The 23,347-nt window shown below is 45.3% G+C and overlaps 1 protein-coding gene across 1 annotated transcript in view; it reads left to right on the top strand.

Moving 5' to 3' along the window:
* LOC121276246 (adenylate cyclase type 2-like) overlaps positions 1-23,347 on the top strand; it is a 504,535-nt gene that overhangs the window by 459,443 nt on the left and 21,745 nt on the right. Inside the window, exon 21 of the mRNA XM_041184445.1 lies at positions 19,077-19,223. Within this exon, the coding sequence (XP_041040379.1) occupies positions 19,077-19,223 (147 nt within the window). The remainder of the gene's footprint in view (positions 1-19,076; positions 19,224-23,347) is intronic.

Below are 23,347 nucleotides of genomic sequence, written 5' to 3'. Positions count from 1 at the left end.
ACTCCAACTCCAGCAAGTTGACTATCTTGTGTGCTGCACAACACTTTTTTGCAGTTGTAAATCTGAGGGCATGTATTGCTCACTTGCCGATAACTTATTTGGGAAGGGGAACTTAATTCTGGTGAGCTGACCTTTTAATGAGCATGCATGATATTCAGATACATACAAATGTGCTTCCTGGCTCACTCCATCAGGAAGTTTGACACGCCTTCAAACTTCCCTGAACTTAATTACAAAAGTTCATCCCGCCATGGGAAGCTGATTTTTGGCCTCCCGCTAAATTAAGTTGCCCCACCCACTTTGCTTCCGCTACCAGGAGCAGCACACGATTCCACCCAAAGACTACAACAGATATGAGGGTTGCAGTTGCAGCGTCTCTGAATCTACAACATCACAGGGAGATGGAACAGAAAGTGTGGAGAGTGGTGTGTACAATACCCTCTGCCAAGATAGAGCTGGACTCCTCCAGGGCAGGAGGGTGTCTGGCAGACCAGCAATTACGCCCTGCACGCAAGCTGGCACACAAATATCATTAGCCTCTGGTCTAACCACAGCCCACTTGTGCCCAGTAATTCTTAAGTTACATGGAGTGCCAGTAGTTGAACTGATGACTGAAGGCGGAATCATCCCAGATTTGCACTAAGTGTGGTAGCGGGCAGGAAAAAGGACATTTTACCGCTGGCCGCAATGGTGGGTTTTCATGCCTTATCGTCCCATTCCTGCTTCATTAATCATGTATTCCTGGGAAATGTGCCATTTCACTGATGGGCAGGCTCCACACCATCATCTCGCCATTTCCTCACGTAGGGCACCATATTTAAAGTGCAGCCGCACGCAAGCCTCTCAATGCTTCCAGCCCAGGACTTCTGCACAGAAGAAAGGCAAGAAGACTGCAGCACCCCAATTTAGTGATGCCTCCTGGACACCGTTGGAGCCTGCCGTGATGTCTTCTACCCCAACTCTGGCTGCAGAAGGGCCATCAGTATCACCACTCTGGCTTCGGAGGCAGTGGCAGTGGTGGTCAGTGCCAATACTGCACAGAGGAGATTCGCCATCCAGCGCAGAAAGAGAATGAATGATCACATCTGTGCCTCTAGGGTAAGCCAACCATTTTATCACTCAAAACTCACACATTCACAAGGCCATCACGCATTCACTGACGTCTCACTGACTGCCAGCTCAAGGGACATCACCACTGACTCTCTCACACATCCTCACATCTCCTTCTGGCCTCATCTCCCCTAGAGACTCCCTCCTCAGCCCTCACCATCTTGAGGCCACTTGCACAGATCAACATGTGTCCCCCGCACAGACCGTGGAATACCCTCCTTCCCCAGAAATGCCCTGGCTCTGCAGCCTCTTCCCCTGCCTGAGGCCACTTCTCCCCTTTCGCCAAGCAAGCCATAGCCCTGCAGCCATTGAAAAGCTTCAACAAAAGCTGAAAGAGGCCTGCCTGTGAGCCCCCTAAATGTGATGTGGTGCTGCCTGTGTAGCCTGGCACTGATGACTGCGAATGCTGCCAGAAGTAAGGTATGCAAACGAGCTTCACAGTCCCGAGTGAAGTGCAGCTCGCCAAGTTGTGAAGCACATCGGCATGGAATCATGCCGACATGCCCGGATGATCCAGCATGGTGGCGGAGAGGGTGATTCCTGCAAGCAAGGCTTATAGTGATCTGCAGATGTATTACAATGAAGTTCCCGACGTCCAGCGGTGGGATAGGCGGCCCGTCATTGAAGGCTGGAAGGGACAATTGCAAACTGTTTCGCAATGTCGTGAAACCGATTTTTGGCCTTCCCACCATATTGTCCACTCATGCCTGCCATGACGCCCGAGGTCAACGGGCACAGAACATTCCACCCTGAGTGTCAGATCAGGTGTCTGGGCCTCTTTATCAGTACCTGGGTGTTGCTCTCTTTCTTCCTCCCGGATGTCCTGTAGCTAGGTAGGTGGCAGTTCATCTGAAAGCAGACAGTCAGTCAGAGAAAGGAAGGTTGAGGTGAGACAAAGGGCGTGGAGTGGAAAGCAAAGGATCCATGGTCACACTATCAGCAGCTTGCACGTCATGCCAGATGAAAGGATAAGGTTAAACTGGGAGTTGGGAAGAGGCATAGGGCAGGAACATTCTCAATGGTCTCAGTGATGCTAGATGCAACGGCCCCATGAGCCATCTCCCCCGGACAGCTGAAGAGATACAGGCGTCCTTGTCCCCACTAGTTCTACTCTGGGCGATGTGCCAACCAGAATTGAGTAACTGGAGGTATGCGGAGGCAACAAGAGGTCAGAATGAAACTGGCATCAATAGAATGTGTGTGAGGATGAGATGGAGTATCTGAATGTTAGGTGTGAGTCCTGTGTGCCAGGAAGTGCTGCTGGGTGAGTGCTGAAAGTATGGATCATTGAGCAGTGTGAGAGGTTGGTGGTGCAATGAATGGGAGATTCCACATGATGATGCATTCCCTGACATTGAACACCCACATGAGGTAATTACACTTCATGTGGCACTGCTGCTAGGTCCTTGGGATCATACTATTTGCATTGACCTCCCTCTTCACCTGCTCCAACTCCCTCCCAAGGGTTGTCCTTGAGGGTGTCCTGGCTCTTCCATGAAAAACTGGCCTCTCTCCTTCTGTCCATCTCCAGCAATAAGGCCTCAGGTGCCTCACCTGTGAACCTGCAAGTGTTCCATTTTTCTTGTTTAGAATTGCAGCAGTAGAATTTAGGAGCAGCTTTCCATGATTCAGTGCAGCTTCCCTTTAAGAGGAACAGCCATCCTTTGGGATGAGCAGACTGACTGCATCACACACTATAAACGCACACTGCTGAGCACTCTAGCAGCCATCACATGGACCCCACTCAGGCCAATGTTACAATCAAGTAAATGAACATGCTGCACCTAGCATGCTACTTACCTCAATACCATGGAGTGCAGGCAGGTCATGAAGTGTGACCGCCATGCCTTGTCAATCCAATTTTATGCACCTTTTTGATTGGCAATACTGTCTTGCAAAGACACCTTACCATAACAACAAGGTGATCATTGCTTTCACCAGCCACAACTCCTGCAATTTTTTTCTAAAACTTCTGCATGTATAAAATGCTTCTGAAGCATTGTGGAATTTTGCGCTGTACTAAAAGCAAGTAGCTGTAGTTAAGACTAGTCAAGCACAAACACTTTGCTCTGACCAAAATGACAGATAATGACCTGAATTTTCAGGACAAGCTATACTTATATTTGTTAATCAACAACTATGCAATGAGGTAATGAAGTTCCTTTAATCCATATATTTCTATGTACTATTTAGTATTGTATTCTGTAACAATTATCGTCACTATCATGATGTTGGTCTGAAGGATTCCCACCAGTACTGGCTTTACCTGAAAGCTTCATATTTCTTGTGGAAAAGCAGAACGAAAGTGAAATTTTACAGTCATTCTAGTTGTCTAGTTTATAGCCCTATCAGACATTTTTGCATATTATTGTCATGAGTATAATCATTTTCATAATATTTTTCTGGTTTATTGTAAAGTTGATTTATGGGGTGTTGTGTTTTTCTGTCTATATGTGTGATTTAATTACATTTTGTAGCCAAGCAGACTGTAAGTTGAAGTTATCAAAAGAAGTAAGGTGTAGAAGTGTCTTTAATATGCTAATGAGTAAAGATGGTTGGGGTCTTAGCATGTAAGGTATAAAGGGAATTTGCATTTTTAGATAGGTGAAGGGGGATTTGAATTTCAAAGAGGTTAATGAGAGTAGTGGCAACATGAAAAGATTTATATTATAAGGAAGGTAAAGTTCCAAAGACATATGGAAACAATGGAATTTACATATTAAAAAGGGAGAAACATGTGTAAAAGAGAATGAGGCTATGTGTCAGGAGAAGGCATTGTAAGATCTAACAGAAGTGTGAGAAGCCTCCATAATTTGTACATAAAGCTGCTGTCTGCAGAAACCAAAGCTGAAGAAAGCCATTTTGAATTTCACTATCCAGGGTATTGTGTTAATTTGTTGGATCTGTTTAAAATCTAAAAATTTATTTTTGGACCGTTGCCTTAAAGGGATGTAACTGAGAGTAAGGTTAATTAGGAATTTTAGGAATTATTATAGTGGAGACCAATGTATGTGCTTGAAATCCTTTCTTTTCTTAATAAATATTTTAATTTTAGTTTTTTAAAAAAATCTCTGAAGTCTTGGTGGACTTATTACTTCTTCAGATGAAGAGTCATACGGATTCAAAACATCAACCCTACTTCTCTCTCCACAGATGCGGTCAGACCTGCTGAGTTTTCCCAGCATTTTCTGTTTTTGTGTCACTTTAAAGACACTGGGCTATATTTTCCTGTTGCTGCACATGAATACATTAGATTGCCTGGGCACTGTGCATAGAGAAAAATTGAACAGGGAGGATGACTTGCCCAAAATGGAGCCCATCAGACTGACAGGCTGCCTTGTGAGCATGCCCAGTTTTTCCCAATTTTCCTCTATGCACTGTCTAGACTATTCAATGCATTCAGCAACAAGAGAAGGAAAATCTGCTTCATTAATCCTAAAAGCAATTTCCTAACATTAATCTGCTCAGTTATCATTCCATTCAATTTGATGAGCTTGACATCTTAGTCAGATACAAAGAAACAGGTTGAGAGATGTCTTTGAACCTTCCTGTAAATGGCAACTCTATGTGTGTGGACAAACACCATCTTGAACTCTGTGAGTGGCTGGCCACCTAATTGGGGTTATGAGAGGGGGATATTTTCCGTAGCCCCCAAAAACCGGCTTGAGGATTGTAATGTGAAGTTAGCCCATGCCCATTGATTGAGATGCAGCCAACACGCTCCCCATCACCCTGTCCAGATATGACCCCCAGCGAAGAGCTCTTTTTCTCCTTGCTTCACCTCCTCTGTCACCCAGCCACTTGTCCTGCTCGCTGTGGCATCTAGTCATTCTCCAAGCCATTCTGTATTCCAAGGGGTGTGTCCACATTTGGGAGCAACCCATTTGTGCAAGACCTTGAATTCAGCAAAAAGTCCTTTAGCGCCTGTCAGACCGTTCATTCCATATAGACTTATGCAACATTAAACAACTATAGAATGCACCAAACACTTGGAGGGCAGGATTCTTTCCCGCTCCACCATGTGAAGAGCCAGTGAGGAACGCATCCTTGCCCAACCCCACAGCCATTTATAACTCCGAGGAGCTTTAATTGACTGGAGACGGGACTTCCATTCTCACTAGGGTGGAAGTCCTGCCTCAGAGAGCTACCAAAAAATTTGATTGGCCAGCAGCTCTGTAGTCCCAGCAGGGATGGTGGAGCAGTAGCTAGGACTGGGACTACAAGCAGTCCCCAGATTCTAAGAGTAGAATTGTCCCAGATTTGCACTAAGTGCGGTAGCGGGTAGAACGTTTTATCCGCTAGCCACAATGGCAGCTTTTCACGCTGCATTGACCCAATCCCACCTCATTAATCATGCATTCCCTGGAAACAAGCCATTTCGATGGATGGCGGACATTCATTTGCTTGCCACGCCATCACCTTGCCGCTCACTCACTCCGCGCACCACATTTAAAGTGTAGCCACGCGCACACACCTCTCAGTGTTTTCAGCCCAGGACTGCCGCATAGAAAACATGGCCCTGAAAGGCAAGAAGACTGCAGCCGCTCAACTCAGTGATACGTCCCTGGGATGCCTTTTGGATGAGTGGAGGCCCACTGTGATGTCCTCTATGGGCTCTGGCCACAGGAGGTCCAGCAATCTCACCACTCCAGCTTGGCAGGCAATGGCAGTGGCAGTGCTGCACAGAAGAGGTTGGCCATCCAATGCAGAAAGAGGACAAATGACCTCAACCATGCAGCCAGGGGATGGCAACAACCCATCACTCTAAACTCACACACGCACAAGCCCATCACACATTCGCTGGCATCTCACTCACTGCCAGCTCAAAGGACATCAACACTCACTCTCGCATACGCACCTTCACATCTCCATCTGGCCTCATCTCCTCTGGAGACTATCTCCTCAGCCCTCACCATCTTGAGGCCACTTGCACAGATCGATGTGTGTCCCCACACACACCCTATGATACCCCTTCTCCTGTACAGCCTTCGTCCTGCAGTCTCTTCCATTGCCTAAGGCCACTACCCTCCCTTGCCCAAGCAAGCTCTAGCCGTGCAACTGTCGAAAAGCCACCCCTGTCTTATAGCTGATCTGGTATATGGAGACCTGTTCCAGAGCCCTGCTAAAAGTGGTGTTGTGCTATCTGCGAAGCCTGGTGCTAATGACTGCGAGTGCTGACCGAAGCAAGGTAGGCAAACAACAGTGAAGCCCCGAGCGAAGTGCAGCTCGCCAGGTGCACGTCACTTATGTACAGATGTGAAACACGTCAGTGTACAATCACGCTGACATGCTCAGATGATCCAGCCTGAGGGGATGATTCCTGCGGGCTGGGCTTTTAATGATATGCAGGTGTATTACAATGAAGTTCCCGATGTCCGACAGTGAAAAATGCAGCCCACCATTGCAAACAATTACAAACATTGCGGATAATTGCAAAGGGTTTCACGATGTCGTTTAACCAATTTTTGCCCTTCTCTCCATATTGTCCACTTGAGCCGTCAAACATGCCCGCTGCCAACGGGCACAGAAAATTCCATCCTAAGCCACAGAGTCCACCATCAGGTAATTTGGCCTGGGGGGTGGGGGGCATCTTGCAGCAATATGGTAGATAAGGGGAGGTGATGCCCCAGGGGATTTGGGAGAGAGGGTGGGGTCTTCATGGAGAGACCTGGTGGGCAGGAATACCCATTGAGGTCCTTGTGGAGGGAGTGCACAATGTGAAAAGGGGCTCCTTGAGGGATGTGCCCCCCCCCCCCCCCTTTCCCACCCAAGGCCTGAGCATTGTAACCTCAAAATTGAGGCTGGGTGGGAAGCAGCCGGGATGTCAATTTGGGTGATGGCTGGAATGCCATCCTGAGCATCACCAGGGACAGGGAGAGAAATCATGGGCCCTGATACTTCCCCTATTTCTGGGTCCCTTATTTCACCACCTCCCCCTCCCCCCGCCCCTCCTTTTAACCTTCGACAACTTTTGTTAGGTGCCTTCACAATGCGCTTTGAGCCCCATCGAATAGAATAGTGCAGCATAGGAGGCCATTCATCCACTGAATCTGCGTCGGTTCTTTTGACAAGAGACACTGTCAGTCCGATCATCACACAAACCTCCCAACTTGTTCTTTCCCTATATTTTTTCTTTCTCCAAGCATTTATCCAATTTCCTTTTGAACTTGAATTTGAATCTATATCCACCACAATATCAAGGAGGGGGTGCATTCCAAATCCTAAACACTCTTTGTGTGAAAGTTTTTTGCTCGTATCAGCTCAGGTTCTTTTGCCAATCAACTTAAATGGTGTTAAATCTGGGTCATCCTTCAGCCACAGTTCTATTTGTTCTATCCAACCCTTATTAGCACCATGTAAGGAGGGGTGATATGACTCCCCTATTCTACCACTCCAGGTCTGGCCACTGCAGAGTTTTTTTTGTGAACTTATAAGCATGAACCTATTACTCAATGTCTGTGCTTAATTATTTATGTGCTAATTGCAAAGAAGACAGACTGGCAGGCATTCTTGAGGTTAGAACACAAAGGGGTTCATTTTTATTGAGTTAAATACCCTTTCAGGTAAAAATATAAAAATATTTAAAAGGTAAACCCATGCCCCAACCTTTTCAACACACACACATGCACAAAATTAACAAGTTATACAGTAGGAGGATACTTTTAGGCCAGATTAAAATTCAATATTAAAAGGTAAAAAAAATAGAGAGTTCAGTGCTTATAAGTCCTTTGCTGGAATCCATGGCTGCAACAGAATCTTTTCATGATGTCTTGAGAATGCAGTGGAGTTGAAGCCCATGTAAACTGCAATTTCTGGAGACAGTCTCCTTTTTTTAAATGTCATCTGTCTTTTCCAGAAATCAGTGATTTTTGCACCTGATGTTCCTTTTTTTGAAAATTCTCTACCTCTAAGCTGGGTGTCAAGCTGTAATAGTGAAAGGGTCTTGAATTTGGGCGAGAGAGAGAAGGGAGAAACTGTTACCACTCCATTGGCAGATCTCTTTGAGACTCCTGCTTAGCAGCTAGGTGTTGTAATAAAAGACATTCAAAATTGGTACTCCAGTCACATGACCCACCTCTCCACAATGATTTCAGAAGGTAATTGATTAGCTCAGGCTATTGTCCCATGACCTAGATGATTAGATTTTGTAATTTCCCAGCCATTAATTCCTGAATGATCTATCATCTATCTTGATGAGATAGGAAGAACACCTTCCATTTAGCTATTATCCCGGTGGACTTTCTGTCTTCACTTGAGAGCTGGCTTTATTGAAATGCAAATGTGAAGTCCAGTACAATTTCAGTAAACCTTTTGAAGTATTCCAAGACATCAACAGGTGTGAAATTCCACAGAAGAATGTTGTGGCTTAATTGTGATTCATATTTGAACCTTCCAGAAACTGATCAACTAGATGTCAGATGACTTGTGGCAGCCATCTTAAGTCAGTGTCTTTGCTTGGTTTTTTATAAGTCCCTCTTAAGCAGTTCAAAATATGTTTGATCAGCCAATGAAATTAAAGATTACTGTCACTCATGCACAAGTCATGTCATTGTGACACCCTTCATAATTTTATACACCTCCATCAAATCTCCTCAGGCTTCTTGGCTCTTAAGGAGAACACCCCCAGCTTCTCTGGAATCTCTCATCTCTGAAGCCATTGGAGGATATCCCTACTGAATCATCTACAAAACCTTCACATCCTTCCAGTGCTCAGAATTGGAAACCATAGTTATAGTAATGTCAAACTGTTTTATATAGGTTCAGCATAACTTCTTTGCTTTTGTCCACTATGCCTCTATTTATAAAGCCCATTGAAAGTACAAGTTTCAGTATGATACACTGATACACAGCTTTGTCAGACAATTACACACAACTTCGTCATTCATATTATGCAACCAGCTCTATTCCTTTGAACCTGGCCCTACGCAATTTCCAGTCAGCAACATCCAACAGACTTGAACCTCACAAGCACCACAAACAACAATCCCATGTACAAAAGAGAATATCTTGAACTCACAGTGACATGTTCGATTGGTGCATAACTCCTGGTTTCACTTCCAAGCTTAAAAATGGCACAACCTTCAGCAATTTAGCACCAACTATTCATCTGTTCTAGTGTTCTACTTCTATCTACAGAAGTGGGCTTTAACAGAAAAAATACACTTTGCATTGAGTGATAAATATTTTATCCTTTTAAATTAATACCAACCACACTTAACATAGAGCTTGTAATAGGAGAGTAAAGTACTGTGGATGCTGGAAATATGAAATATAAACAGAAAACTCTGGAAATACTCAGCAGACGAGCGAGCATTTTTGGAGAGAGAAACAGTTATGCTTCAGATCCATGATCTGCACTAATTCTGATGAAGGGTCACTGACCTCTGTTTTGCCCTGAACAGATGCCACCAGATGTGCTGAGCATTTCCAACATTTCTTTTTTCTATTGAAGTGAAAATAACCCCTTTTGCCAGCCTTCCAAAATGCAATCAAAGCCCTTGTGAACCTCTTATTTCCCCTTCAGCAAGAAACCCAGCAGCAGCTGCCTGAGATCTGGTTTGGCGCAACGTTAAACATGATTTTTTTAAAAAGTTAGGTATGAAGAAACATAAACAACTTGCTAAGCAAAAACAAAAATCAATGTTAAAGCAATAAATTGATCGTTTTTAAAAACGAGTAATTAATTTTTAAAAATACTATTAAAAAGTGCTAACTAATGAAACCTTTTTAGCCTTTTTGTTTAAGAAGCAGAACTGGAGAGACAGACTAGGCCCCAAGTCCTTGCCACCAGGGAAGCAGGAGGAGACGAGGGCCGAGCTAAGTGTTGGTTTAACTAACACCAACCTCACATTCGCCTCTGAACTGACCTTGAAAGTAGGGGTCGTTAGCCATTTGCCTTTCAGCCTGGGTTTTCCTTCTCTCCTAGACTTAGGAAATAATTGTGAGCTGGGACCATTTCCAGGTCCTGACTCCACTTAAAGCACTGCTGGCTTGGAAACTATTCTACCTGAACTGCAACACTGAACAAAAAGCTTGGGAAGAATGTGGCTGATCTTTCTACTCTCTCTCCTCTGGTTTGTGCGGGGACCTGCTTAAGTTTTTTTTGTTTTCCAGTCTCAAGCCACCTCCTTTCTTACTTTCTCCAGTACATTATTAATACTTAGACAAATGTCAACCATCAGCATTTTACAGCCTTATAATAGAATATATTATTGCAATGCAATATAATAAAAAGACTTCCAGTTTAAGAACTAAGCTAAATCTATTTAAATAACTTTTAAATGATGAAGCAATTCATTCCATTCAATTTCTTCCCACCATTGGAGCCTAATTAATCTACACCTCTTGCTGAGTGTGTGTTCAGCTGAGTGAGACTAAGAGAAGGCTTAAGTTGGAGAGTTGAGTTCCAAAACGGCCCCTCTGGTGTTAAATCAGCTTTGCACAATGATTGATGTCTTGGTCTGCCTAATCAGTGTACTTTCAACAGTCATTCACTACGTACATGCTAACCTCTATGGCATCTGGCATGATTCTCCCCAAAAGCGCTTGTGAGTGAACACCATTTTGCAGTCCTAAGAGCACTCAACACCAGGAGCTGAGCACAAAAGATTCTAATTTCTCACTCAAATGTCTAAATATTTTCAATATTTATGCATTTTGAAAGGACTTTGATTGATTTAACTGAGGCTAATTTTTCCCTGGTTAGCAGTCATTCTGAAGCCAATGGTAGATCAAGCCAGAGAGTTTGTGGAAGTGAAGAAATAATGCACAGAATTTTTGTTATTTTCAAGATTTTGAGGGGTGTAATAAAATTTGTTATTACTATAGACCTATTGTTGCTATTTAATACTGTTCATCTAACTGTTTATTATTTAATAAATCAGCTTAGCTATTTATAATCTAAACCATGGTCTGATATTATGTATATTTTTCTTTCTGAAGTTGACAGGGTCTCATGGCAGCACACGTTACCTAGAGTACAATGATAAGCAATCTTTTTTGGGACCAAGTGCTCAGAGCACTTACCTAGCTGTTAGGCAACAGTCATAAGGATCAAGTACTGACTTATGGGTTTGAGTATGATGCTGAACAAAATGAAGATACTTAGTGAAAAAAAACATGTAACAATGTTTTCTAAGTTTTAGCATTTAATTTATATTACGTTATTTTTTTCCAAGACTTGGTTATTTATTTGAGATTTATTATACATGATTCTACACTTACAGTTAGGGTTGGTATTAACAGAAATGCATTTGATTTTTTTTTTACTATGGAAATGGATGTCATGCATGTAGTGGCAGAAACTTGCATTAAATAGCACTATAGATAACTCCGCAAATTGTTATTTACAAGTACCTCCAGAGTACTTTCACAATGTAACCACTTACCTAGTATGAAAGAGATTATCACCCATACAACCTATCAATACTTAAAGGGACCATTCATTCTTGTCTCAATTATTAACCAGTTCAGAAGCAGCACAGAACATATTCACAATCCATGCCATGTTGGAGACCACCATCAACATAGTTTTTAGCTGTCCAATGTTGCTGGATGCAAATGGGAATTAAAACATTAAGGATTTTTATTGCCCAATTGCAACATCATAGAGATCCTAAAATCTTTTTGTCTGAATTAGTTATATTTTCTGGTTGATGAAGTTCAAGTAGAAATGATAATGTACCCATAAAATGGTTAATGCCTAAGTCACAGACAGAATGTATTTGCTCTTTTATTGCCCATAATCAGTATGTTTTGCATGCAAAGAAGTGTACCTTTGCTTACCCTTGGAGTGTGTATTCCAGTTAAATAAGTCAGCAGCATGCATTTGTAGCTTATAATAAAGGTTATTTATTCTCACTCATTTACCCCAAATTAACACAATATCTCACACACACACACACACACACACACAAATCGGGCGTGGAGTGGTTCGCCACCCGTGATCGTCTCCGTGCCAGTTAAGGCCTCCCGGCGTGAAGCGTGTCTCCCAAGGATAGCGGGAGTGGGCAGGTGGCAGCGGGAGTGCAATGACCACTGGGTCCAATGGTGACCCGGCAGCTTGTTTAAATGAAGCACTGGCAGCCTTGGAAAGGCTGATCATAATAGCCAGTAGTAGGCTCACTAAAGCGCTGCTGGAGAGCAGGCCAGGCCGGAGGTAGGGCAGGGGGGCAGTGTGCCCCTCAGTTTTTCAATGAGTGCCTAGCTGCCCCCCTGGAGAAGGTGGCAGGAGGTCCTCGTTCTGTGGGACAGGAGGCGAAGGCCCCCAGACCTGATCAAACGCGCCTGGGAGGAGGAGGCAGATAGTCAGCTCCCATGACGTGTTGCAACGCACATGGGTCCAGTGCCGCAAGCAATTCAGTGACTTGGACTCGGGAAGGGTGAGGACCATGTCGGCAGAGGTCACTTAATACAGCCGTCAGCCTTTCCCCACAAACTGCAACCCCCCCCCCCACCAACCAAGCAACTCTGAGTGCAGTTACAGCATTGAATTATTCACAGCATGTATCCCTCGCTGGGTGGGCTGGCAGATATTGCCCATGCCTAGTTCACCCTGAGAGGGTTGTGCTGAGATGGGTTCTGCACCCACAGCATGTGTGACACTGACACCCGGAGCATAGAATCAGAGGGAAACTCAAGGATCTGCACCCAGGCAGAGTGCTGGAACTGTGAAACATGTCAAAGTCAGGGTGCTAACATGCTGGGAGGGGAGCTTCCAGGTGGCGGGGCACAAATCCATCTGCGTTCCACGTGCATGTGCCTCCTTGCTTTGCAAGCTTAGACTGTGTGGTGCCAAATGTGTTGGAGGCAGCATGTGGGCAAGAGGGAGTTCAGCCCTGGCTTCTTTGTGTGAGTGTGCGGCAGCTGCGGGGTGACGAAGCACTGGAGTCCTATAATGTCCCACTCTGCTTGGGGTGGCCGGGATGCAATGGGAATTCAGGTACAGGCTGGACTAATCAATGCTCCTCTCTCCTTTTCAGGAGATGACTGCACACGATTCCGCAGAGCGGATGCAGACTGGCGGAGGCCAGGCCCAGATGGCCATCGTGACTAGATTAGAGCAGGAGGCCATGGATCTGAAGAGGCACCATGCGCCCAGGTCCACCAGTGGTGGTGAGGCAGGGGTAGCATGGGGAGGTATGATTGCCAAGCACTGAGGTCACCATGTGTGTTCCAGCAGCCATGGCACTGCTGAATGCTCAGTGATTGAAGCTTGCAACATGGGTTTACCACTGGTTATGGAAGGATGAATGCATAATGATCTGGGGAACAGACGTGCACGTTGACATTGTCTCCACTTTAACTAATGAAATGTCCTTGTTCTTCCTTTCAGCATCACCGGAGCATGGCCGGGAAGAGCAGACAGAGGGGCCACCTCTCACACCTGAGGCCCCTGAACAATTGGACTCACCAGCGTCACACCATCCCTACCAGGCAGTCACCAGCGCAGATACTAGCACCTCGTTGAGAATTAGATCATCGGCTATTGTCCTGGGGCACAGCGGTGAGGGCACTTCACACTCGCTTGAGGTGCAGGCGGAGGCAGAGAGTGCCCATGGCGCTGGCAGCCAGAGGACTGCTGGGGACCAGGCATATGCTCAGTCAGTGGCAGATGACGTGCCTCTGGAGTTGTCCGTGAGGCAGCAAATGGCGGAAGTGCAGCAGGGTGTGCGGGTGGGTCTGGCAGAGATACATGAGGCTATGCGTGGCATGGTCTCCGTGCTGGAGGAGTCCACGCGGAGCATCACCGATGCAATGAGCCTCATGGCCGAGTGCCATGCTTCCTCCATGGAGAGAGTGGCGACTCTTGTGGAGAGGCTCCTCCAGGAGACCAATCAGGGCTTCTTGTGGATGCGCACAGACCAGCAAGCACTCACATCGACATTGACCTCAGCTGTCACTGCCAGTGTGGGAGATGGTTTGGGCACGGAGTATCCCAGCTCGGTGCCCATCCATCAACGGTGAGCAATGAGGTCCAAAGTGAACTCACATTGATGCAGCAGCTGCCTCTGTCTCTGCGTGCTCCTCTCAGGGTGCTTCATGATGAGGGCAGCAGCTTCTCCGCCCCTCTTCCAGTGACCATGGGATCCGGTGAGGCTGAGGCAACTGGGGAGATGTCAGCTGTGGAACTGGCTGCTCCCTCCCAGGCAGGGCCATCAAAGGCTCCACAGACCAGAGGACAGCTGCCAGGGTCATCGAGGGCAACAGGATAGCACAGTGAGCAAGCTGTCTCAGATGCCACTCCCAGTGAGGGGGCACCACCTAGACGTTGCACCCACAAGCATGAACTTAAGGCACCTTAGGCACACCATGGGTTTCTCACTGGTAATTTTATGTTGCTCCGCTATTAGTTCATGACCACTTGGTGTGACACCTTTGTAATTATTTTTTTTGTTCTTCATTTTGTAAAATCATTAAATTTTGTTATGTGAGCATGGCTCAGGGTGACTCCTTACTTCTGCAAATGGACAGTTACCCACGATGTTATGAGTGAGTTGTTTGACATTGAGCTTTATTGACAAGGCCCTTATTAAATCTTCCTACCCAGGCAGATTTTGCACTCAGGTATGGAGTATGGAGCCTAGAGCCCTGGCCATCTGTGGTGTGCTAGCTGAAAGTTCACTGGATTAAAGCCTCCTGGGTGTCCCTGCCTCCCTGGAGTATGCCCAAGTCAGCATCTACCCCCTCAGCATTCTCCTGTGTGTGCTCATCCTTGGACTCGCTACTGGATTCATCTTGTGCAGCTGGAGCAACTGCATCTACATCTTTTTTGTCCACTGCATCAGCCCTTTCCAGAGCCAGATTGTGGAGAGCACAATATGCAACAACTATCAGCAACACACGATCTGGGGGGTATTAGAGTGCACCCCCTGAACGGTCCAGACATTGGAAACGCTTCTTGAGAAGACCGATGGTTCTCTCCACCACAGCCCTTGTGGAGGCGTGGCTCCTGTTGGCCTCTGTTGGCTCCTGCTTGGCCTCTGCTCTTGGATGGTGGAGAGGCATCATAAGCCACCTTTTGAGGGGAATAGCCCTTGTCACCTAGCGGCCATTCGTCCAGCCGGGCTAGAGCACTGAAGACCCTTGGCACCTGGGAGCATCTGAGGATGTAGGCGTCATGGGAGCTGCCTGGTTACCTTGCACAGACTTGCAGAATCTCATCTAGCACATTCAAGGAGTGGAATCCCTTCCTGTTGACGAAGGCACCAGGCTCACCCGCTGGCGCCTTGATGGCCACATGTGTGCGGTCAATTGCACCCTGGATGCAGGGGAAGCCAGCAATCGCTGCAAAGCCTCCGGCTCGCTCTGTTTGGCTGGCCTCGTCCCAGTGGTAGTGAATGAAAGTCAATGTACGCCAGAACAGAGCATCTATCACCTGCTTGACAGCTGATTGGGAGACTCTGCAAAGATCACCCACCGACCCCTGGAAAGAGCCGGAAGCATAGAAGTTGAGGGCATCCATGACCTTCAGCGCCACTGACATGGGGTGTCCACCCACACAGTTGGCACAGATCTCAGGGCCTATCATCTGGCAGATGGATATGACTGTGTCCCTTGAGGGATGGAGCCTCCTTCAACACTGCACCTCAGACATATTGAGGTAGCTGCTTCACCGTCTGTGTCCCTGGCAGCAGGATAGTGACGTCTTCTATGGCCCCTCCCGCCTTGGGCTTCCTGTTGGCCCTGCGCCCCTTGTGCCTGTGCTTCTCCTCCCAAAGATGGTTTCCCTGGAGGCTGAATGTGGACTCCTGGCCTCTTCTCCCTTCTGGCCCTCCCTTTCTCCTCAGAGGAGGTGCCTCCAGTGGAGAGCACAACTCCCATTTCCAGGCTAAGGGAAGGCTTCCTGAAACTCGCAAGGCCCCAGAAATGATGTTTACTCAAGTGTCCTGACCTAAAGGCTGTTACTCCTGTCCAAGCAGCTGTGAAGAGTTTTGAAATAATCCTGCTCACACAGGCAAGTATCAATAACTTTAACAATTAAATGTCTGCCAAATACCACCCGCGACTTCACTCACCGCTTTTTTCCCACTCATGGATGAGGTTTATACAAATGTGGCCTCCCCGCCTGCCCATTGCGCCCATGCGATGTCCTGAAGATCTCACGGACCCTGAGAGATCCCCAATAATTGCTGCCGCAAGGGCCTTAAGTGGATCATTAATTAATGGCGGGCGCACATCTGAGAACATCATGCGCCCGCCCACCTAAATATTGCGATGGCACACGGTGACGTTGGGACGCTGGCCCGACGTCACCGCATGTCATTCTATGCATTGTCGTGCAGGGCGGGGTCGATGGGAAAATTCTGGCCACATGACACACAGGCCTGAATTTTCAGTCAGCGGGTGGGCTTGGCGGGAGCGGGCGAGGGTGGTCACCACCCACAATCAGCTCCGTGCCACCATTCTACGCAGGTGGGCCAATTAAGGCCGGCCCAACGTAAGACGCAAGCTGTAGCGCTCAACGCTACCTGTGCGAGCGAGGGGAGGAGAGAGATTCGGGGCCAGCACTCTTTCGCGTGCATGCTCCGTACCTCAGGGAGATTAAAGCAGTTTTCAAATAAATAAATGGATCAAAAAGTTGTTTAAACATGTCCCCTCATGTGACTGTCACATGAGATGAGATATTTTTATATTTCATAAAATCTTTAAATTTATTTAATAAAAACTTTAGGAAACCTCATCCCACTCATGGATGAGGTTTCCTAAAAAATGTGAAGGCTGCTTGGCCTTTTCACCTTATGGTTGGACGGGCAGCGTCAACAATGACCTTAATTACTTCCCTAATGGCCTTAATAGGCTATTTAAATATTGGTGGGCATGCAGCCAACTCCAACGCGCTCCTGCTGAATGAAACATCGTGAGACAGCGCAATGACATTGGGACGCACACCCAACATCATCGCGCATCATTTTACATGTCGGTGTGTCAGGCCCGCCCCTGCAAGCTGACTGAAAAATTCTGCCCACAATGGTGGGATACAGATAAAGATTGCGCACTTTTACAGATTACAGTTAATTCAGTCTCTGATTTACCATTTCTAGTCTCCCACCTGGCAGGACTGTGACTTCTTGAATAGATTTGATGATTTAAAGTCTTGTAAAGCAAACAGTTCACAGCAGTTTGCAAAGTTTCTTCTGGTCAAATATGTAGGAGGTTGGTTCACAGGTGAATTTTGAAACTGGAACAGGGGTTAAGCACTTTGGCTTCTTGATGACTTGCAGCTAGTTTCAGAGTCTAGTTCTCAGACTGGTTGATGACTAATTGTTCTGATGGATCTGCTGGTGCTGGGATAATAAATGCGCTGTCCTTGACACCAGCTTCAATCACATGACAGCTGAGTTAACATATCTGAGGCCCATTCAGCCTAGTTTGAATGGGGAGAGGCCATTATGATAAAACGGGAAGTTGATAGCCATTGAGTTTCAGTCTTCCCTTTTCTCCAGTGTGTAACATAACAAGCAGTCTGGAACCCCCATTGTCTTTAGGTGTTGAACCATCCTTAAACATTGAGATGCATGAATTCCACAAGTGGTTGTGATGTACCCTCACCCATGTCCATATTTAATTAAGCATTCCCCAGAGATTTGATACTGTCTGTAGCCCAAATGCCAAAAGTCAGCTGATTTGCTGCAGCCATCTTAAATGCTCATTTGTGTCCAATCTTTAAAAGTATTGACCAAAAGTTCATAATATGACATGCCTGTACTAGGCATGACATCTGCCTGAAAATAGTACACTGAGGAATGTAATATTCACGTGTAAAATTTGCCAATTATCCACTTTCATATTCCAAAGTCTATATCTGCACTGATCAAATGGGAGTCCAAAATGTTATGGCCATAAATTCTACTAGGATTCTTGGGTCTCCTGTATCCCTGCTGGAATTCCAAAAAAAACCAGTAGGACCCAGTTATGCTAGGCTTCATCACTAACCTCTCTCAATGCTTACCAAGAAAATAACAGACAAGGGGCAGGGACTGCAGTGGGGATTCTCCATTCCTGATATACAGTCAGAACTGTTGTTTATGTGGTCACTGATATACCTAATGTATGGTTGCTACAAGGGTATGTGGGTTTCATCAGTGTATTGCAAGGAACAGAAGCAGCCTGCGACCCTGAAGCCACCCCAGAATGTTTTATAAAACATATTGGAGATTGGCTTCTTTGCTTGAGGGCCAGGAAGAGCCAGGGCAACACTTACCCTACCCCATCCACCTGTCTAATGGTGAGAGGGCCACCTAAGTTTCTGTGAGCATGGGAGGAGTATCAGAAAAGCACCCATTTATATCCATCTGCCTTAGGTTAGTGATATGCCCACCCCATCATTCTGCAAACTTCTTATGGTCAGCACTAAATTACATTCACAGGCAGAACTCCATTGAATTTCAGGGCATGGATCCTTTAGAGAGATATACAGTCATTTTATGGCATTTTCCACAAAACATAAATACATTTAATCAAATGAAAAATAAAGCTCAGTTAACAAGTGAGACGGTGCCATAATGGTAATGTCACTGGACTAGTAATCCAGAGGTTCAGGCTAATTATCTGGGTGGTGGGGGTTGGGTGGTGAGGGGTTGTATGATTTCCAATTGCACCATGGCAGCTGGTGGAATTTAAACTGAATAAATAAATCTGGAATTGAAAGTTAGTCTTAGTAATGGTGACTATGAAACCATCATCGATGGTTGTAAAAGCCCATCTGGTTCAATAATGTCCCGTGTGACAGTAGACCCACGGCAATGTGGTTGACACTTAACTGCCCTCTGAAATGGCTGAGCAAGGGCAACAATCGCTGACCTTGCCAGTGCTGCCCACATCCTATGAAAGAATTTTTTAAAAACTATTACATCAGGAAAAAAATGTATGATTGTGGTTAGACATGAAAAATATTTGGACTGAATGGTGGATTTAAAGTTTCAGTGGAAAAGAATAAGCCTGTACATTTCTCATTTGCTTGGCAGGACCTTTACCATCAATCATATGAATGTGTCTGCGTCATGTTCGCATCCATCCCAGATTTCAAAGAATTCTATACAGAGTCAGATGTAAATAAAGAAGGCTTAGAATGTCTACGGTTACTGAATGAAATAATTGCTGACTTTGATGATGTAAGTATACAGCAATATCGTCAGCCTTTACATATTAAGATGTAAACTTTCCAAACACAAGGAATCTTTAATTAATATTCTAATGATAGTCTGCGTGGAGAAAGTGCATTAATCTAAATTATTACATTGCAAATCTCTTCACCCAAGCCATTTTTTATTCATGTTTTTATTTTTAACAACATCAGAAAAAAGGTAATTGTAAATTTAGAGACAAGTACAAAATATGAGAGCAGGAAATAAAGCCATTAGTGGAGATGCTCTGTTAATCATTGGATAAGAAAAAGTGGAACCAAGGGAAGGCTATCCAAATCAGCTAGGCGATAAAAGAGAAACATTGGATGAGGAATGTGATCAAAAATAATGTTAAAGATTAAAGGTTGTAGCTGAGACAACCTTCTGCAATCCCATCTCAAACTGGATGGAATCACAGAGGACGATGATGGGCAATAAGGCCAACCGCAACCTTGATTGAAATTTCCTTCTGTCCGCTCCCATGGGGATTTCTTCTCACCTATCCTACCAACTGTATGCGGTTGAGGGAGGTTGAGGGTTGGGTGGTGTGGTAAAATGTCCAAAGGATTTCTCTCCCATCCACCCTACTTACTTCTGCTTCCCAAGCTCTAGTCTGAATCGGGTCTTTTTCTAACCTGTGTCCTATCTCCCCTTATGGTCACTTCAAGTTCATCTTGTCATGAGACCCACCCCCGGCTCCCTCTTCCCTATTTTATAATTTGCTGACACCCACATTCCCGTTCTAGTCTCCGTGCTAGCAGGTATCGCTAATTGCTTCCATCTCCTCAGGTACTATCCCCCACTCATAAAAGCATTCCCCCTCTTCAAAGAACCCACCCTCAAGTCCTTGTAGACTACTGCCCCATCTTCAATTTCCCTTGCATCTCTAAAGTACTAGAACATGCAGTTGCCTACAAAATCCATGCTCATCTTTCCCACAATTCAGTGGTAGATTCTCTACAATCAGGTTTCTACCACATCCAAATCATTGAAACAATGACATTCTTTATGACTGTGAGCATGGTGCACTATCCTCCTCATCTTTCTTGACCTTGCTACAATCTTTAAACCATTTTTGACAACACCATCCTCCTCCAATGTTTCTCTTCCATTATCCAGCTGACTGGGACAGTGCGTATTCAGTTCCACTCTTTTTTGTCCAATTGTTACCAGGGCACCTCCAGTAATGCTTGCTCTTCCCGCCTCTGTATCCTGGGAGTCCCCAAAGATCTATCCATGGAGCCTTAACATTCCTCTTTACATACCGCCCCTCAGTGGCATCATCCAAAGACATGGCATCAGGTTCTAGGTCTACCCTGGTGACATTGAACTCCACTTCTCCACAATCTCTATCACCACTTCCACTGCATCTGTGTTGTCAGAATACTTGTCCAATATCCAGTCCAGGAAGTGTCACAATTTTCTCCAGCTAAATATTGGGAAAACCAAAACCATTATCTTCAAATGTGCCACACCCCATACCCTTGCCATAATTTCTGTCCCCATTTCTTGTTCTTGCCTCAGGTTGAATGTGATTTTCACCCAGTCTCCTTCTTGACCCCAAGTTGAGCTTCTGACATCATAAAGCTCCCTGTAACATGACCCATCTCTTTCTCTGCTTAAGCTTATCTGATCATGCATGCATGCCTTTGTTACCTTCAGATTCAACTATTCCAATGCTCTCCTGGCCAACTTCCCATCCTCCCTCTCTTCCATAAACATCAACTCATTCAAAATTGCTGACTGTATCCTAATCTGCAACAAATACTGCTCATCCATCCCTCCAGTAATTACTGACCCCCATTGGCTCTTAGTCCCCCCCTGCCATACCCCCAATTTAACTTTCTGAACGTCATGTTCAAACCTTTTCATAACTTCAACCCCTTCTCTACTCCTTAACGACCATCCTTAAAACCTAATTCTTTGAGGAAGCATTCAGTTATCCCAATTTCTCCATTTTTTGTGCCTTGAGATGATTTCTACATTAAAGGCACCAATTAATAACTAGTTGTTCTTCAGCTTCATTGGCCACTTCTGAAAGCAAACCTTGCTTACTTGGATCCCCTGTGATTCAGAGGGCCTCTTCTTTTAGCCCAATGTCTAGGAAATTGGTAATTGGTGGTAAGATCCACACATTGTAACAGGCATTCCCAGTTAATAGAATCTATCATTTGCTGCTGCATATAGTAGTCCTCTTCAAAAGTAGACTGAATATCTACTTATACCAGACCAAGGCCAGGGTTTTCTGGCCCCATCATGGTGGACTTGCCGTGGGAGATTTGATAGCCCAGCCAAAAGTCTGTTGACTTTCAGTGGGACCAGACGATCCCAGCAGCAGGCGGGGCCAGAAAACCCTGCCCCAAGTCTTTAATGAATAAGTGCTTTTATTTATATAAGACAGATGAATTAACAATTAACACAGAAGCAAAATACTGCAGACACTAGAAATCTAAAATCAGAAAATAGTAGAAACACTCTGTCTGGCTGCAACACAGGAAAAGCTAGAGATGTGACAGGTTTTAATCAAGTATAGAAGTAGGGAAAATGGGAAGGGATAAAAACAAGGGGAAGGCCGGACTGTTATGGCCTCATCGCGGCAGGGATGCGGCTGTACAATGCAGCGAGCCATTCTAAACACCATTGGCATCAGTGGAAACGTAAAATCCCACTGCCATAAAATTCCACCTGAAATGGAATTCCACTATGATACAGTGGAGGGGAGAGAGATTAAATGACAAAAGATATCATGTTGCAATGCAAAAGAAGATTTTAATGGGATAAGTGAAGAAACAAAGAAGGAGGTGGAAATGGGGACAGCAGAATCATCACCAGCAGCTGGCATTCACAAAAACAATAAAACAACATGCAAAAGAAAAGGGCGGGGGTTATGATTTGAAATTGTTGAACTCAATGGGATGGACTTGTTAGGGCACTGGTGTCCCCAGCAACCCAGCACAAAAGTCTGGCAGCTCACCTTTAGGCATTTAACATTTGGAGGAGTGTTGATTGCCTTGAGGCGAGATTTTTGCCCCTGCCTCTGAGAGTTGCTGACCATTCAAATGCTTGACAGCACTCCAGTCCCAGCAGTATCCCCAGGAGTGGTGGCAACAGCTATGACAGCATCCAGCCCCCAATGCTGAGGAGCAGAGCCAGAGTGAGAGGTTAGTGGTGGGGGTGATGCATGGTCTCACTGGGATCTGGCTGGCAGGCCCTGGCAAGAGGGGCAAGGGGGATTGGGAACTGGGTGGACAGGCCTACTGGGAGGGGAACTGGTGTGGGAGGAGTGGAGGGGTGGATGATTGGGGTGGGAGGGGAAGACCTTTGGGTATCAAAAGATCTAATGGGATCCTCCGATAAATTGTTGCATTGGTGGAAGGGTTGAAAACCAGAGGGCATTGATTGAAGATGATTGGCAAAAGAGCCAAATGTGACATGCAGAAATTCTTTTTTTACACCATGAATTGTTAGGATCTGGAATGCATTGTCTGAGAGGGTAGTGGAGGCTGATTCAATTATGACTTTCAAAAGAGAATAGGATATAAAGAGAAAAAAAATTCCAGGACAACAGGTAGGGCGGAGGAATGGGACTAGATAAATAACTCTTACGGGAGCTGGAACAGACTTAATGAGCCAAATGGCCTCCTTTTGTGCTGTAACCATTGTATGATTTTGTGCAGGAGAAATTCATTATATATGGTCCTTGGTGATCAATTTTTCTTTTCCTTTTGCTGTTTTTTTTGTGCTAGTTAAGGTGTGCATTTTTATTCAGATACTTTGGGTTATCTTTTCTATGCTATGCAACATTCAGTTTGCTTCTCCCAGACCATGTTGGGGATTCATCAACCCTACAAGTTTGCTTTCAGAATAGCCTTGAAGCACTGTCAATGCTCATCCTTATTCAGTACATTCCTGCTTTCAGTTGGATAAAGGTAACGTTTAAACAGTCCGTTGTGTTGTTGCTGCATTTCTCCATTTTTTGCAATATGTCGGTTTGAAATTGAAATTAATATTTTTAATGTGCTTGAAATCATGCTTGTCTGTTAGCTTATTTCGTACTATAATAAAACAATCTCTTGCTTTTGTTGTGCTAAAATAATCATAGCATGTTAACC

This window comes from Carcharodon carcharias, chromosome 3 (assembly GCF_017639515.1).
Source record: "Carcharodon carcharias isolate sCarCar2 chromosome 3, sCarCar2.pri, whole genome shotgun sequence".
Taxonomy (NCBI): Eukaryota; Metazoa; Chordata; class Chondrichthyes; order Lamniformes; family Lamnidae; genus Carcharodon; species Carcharodon carcharias.
This window is presented reverse-complemented; position numbering and strand designations above follow the sequence as displayed.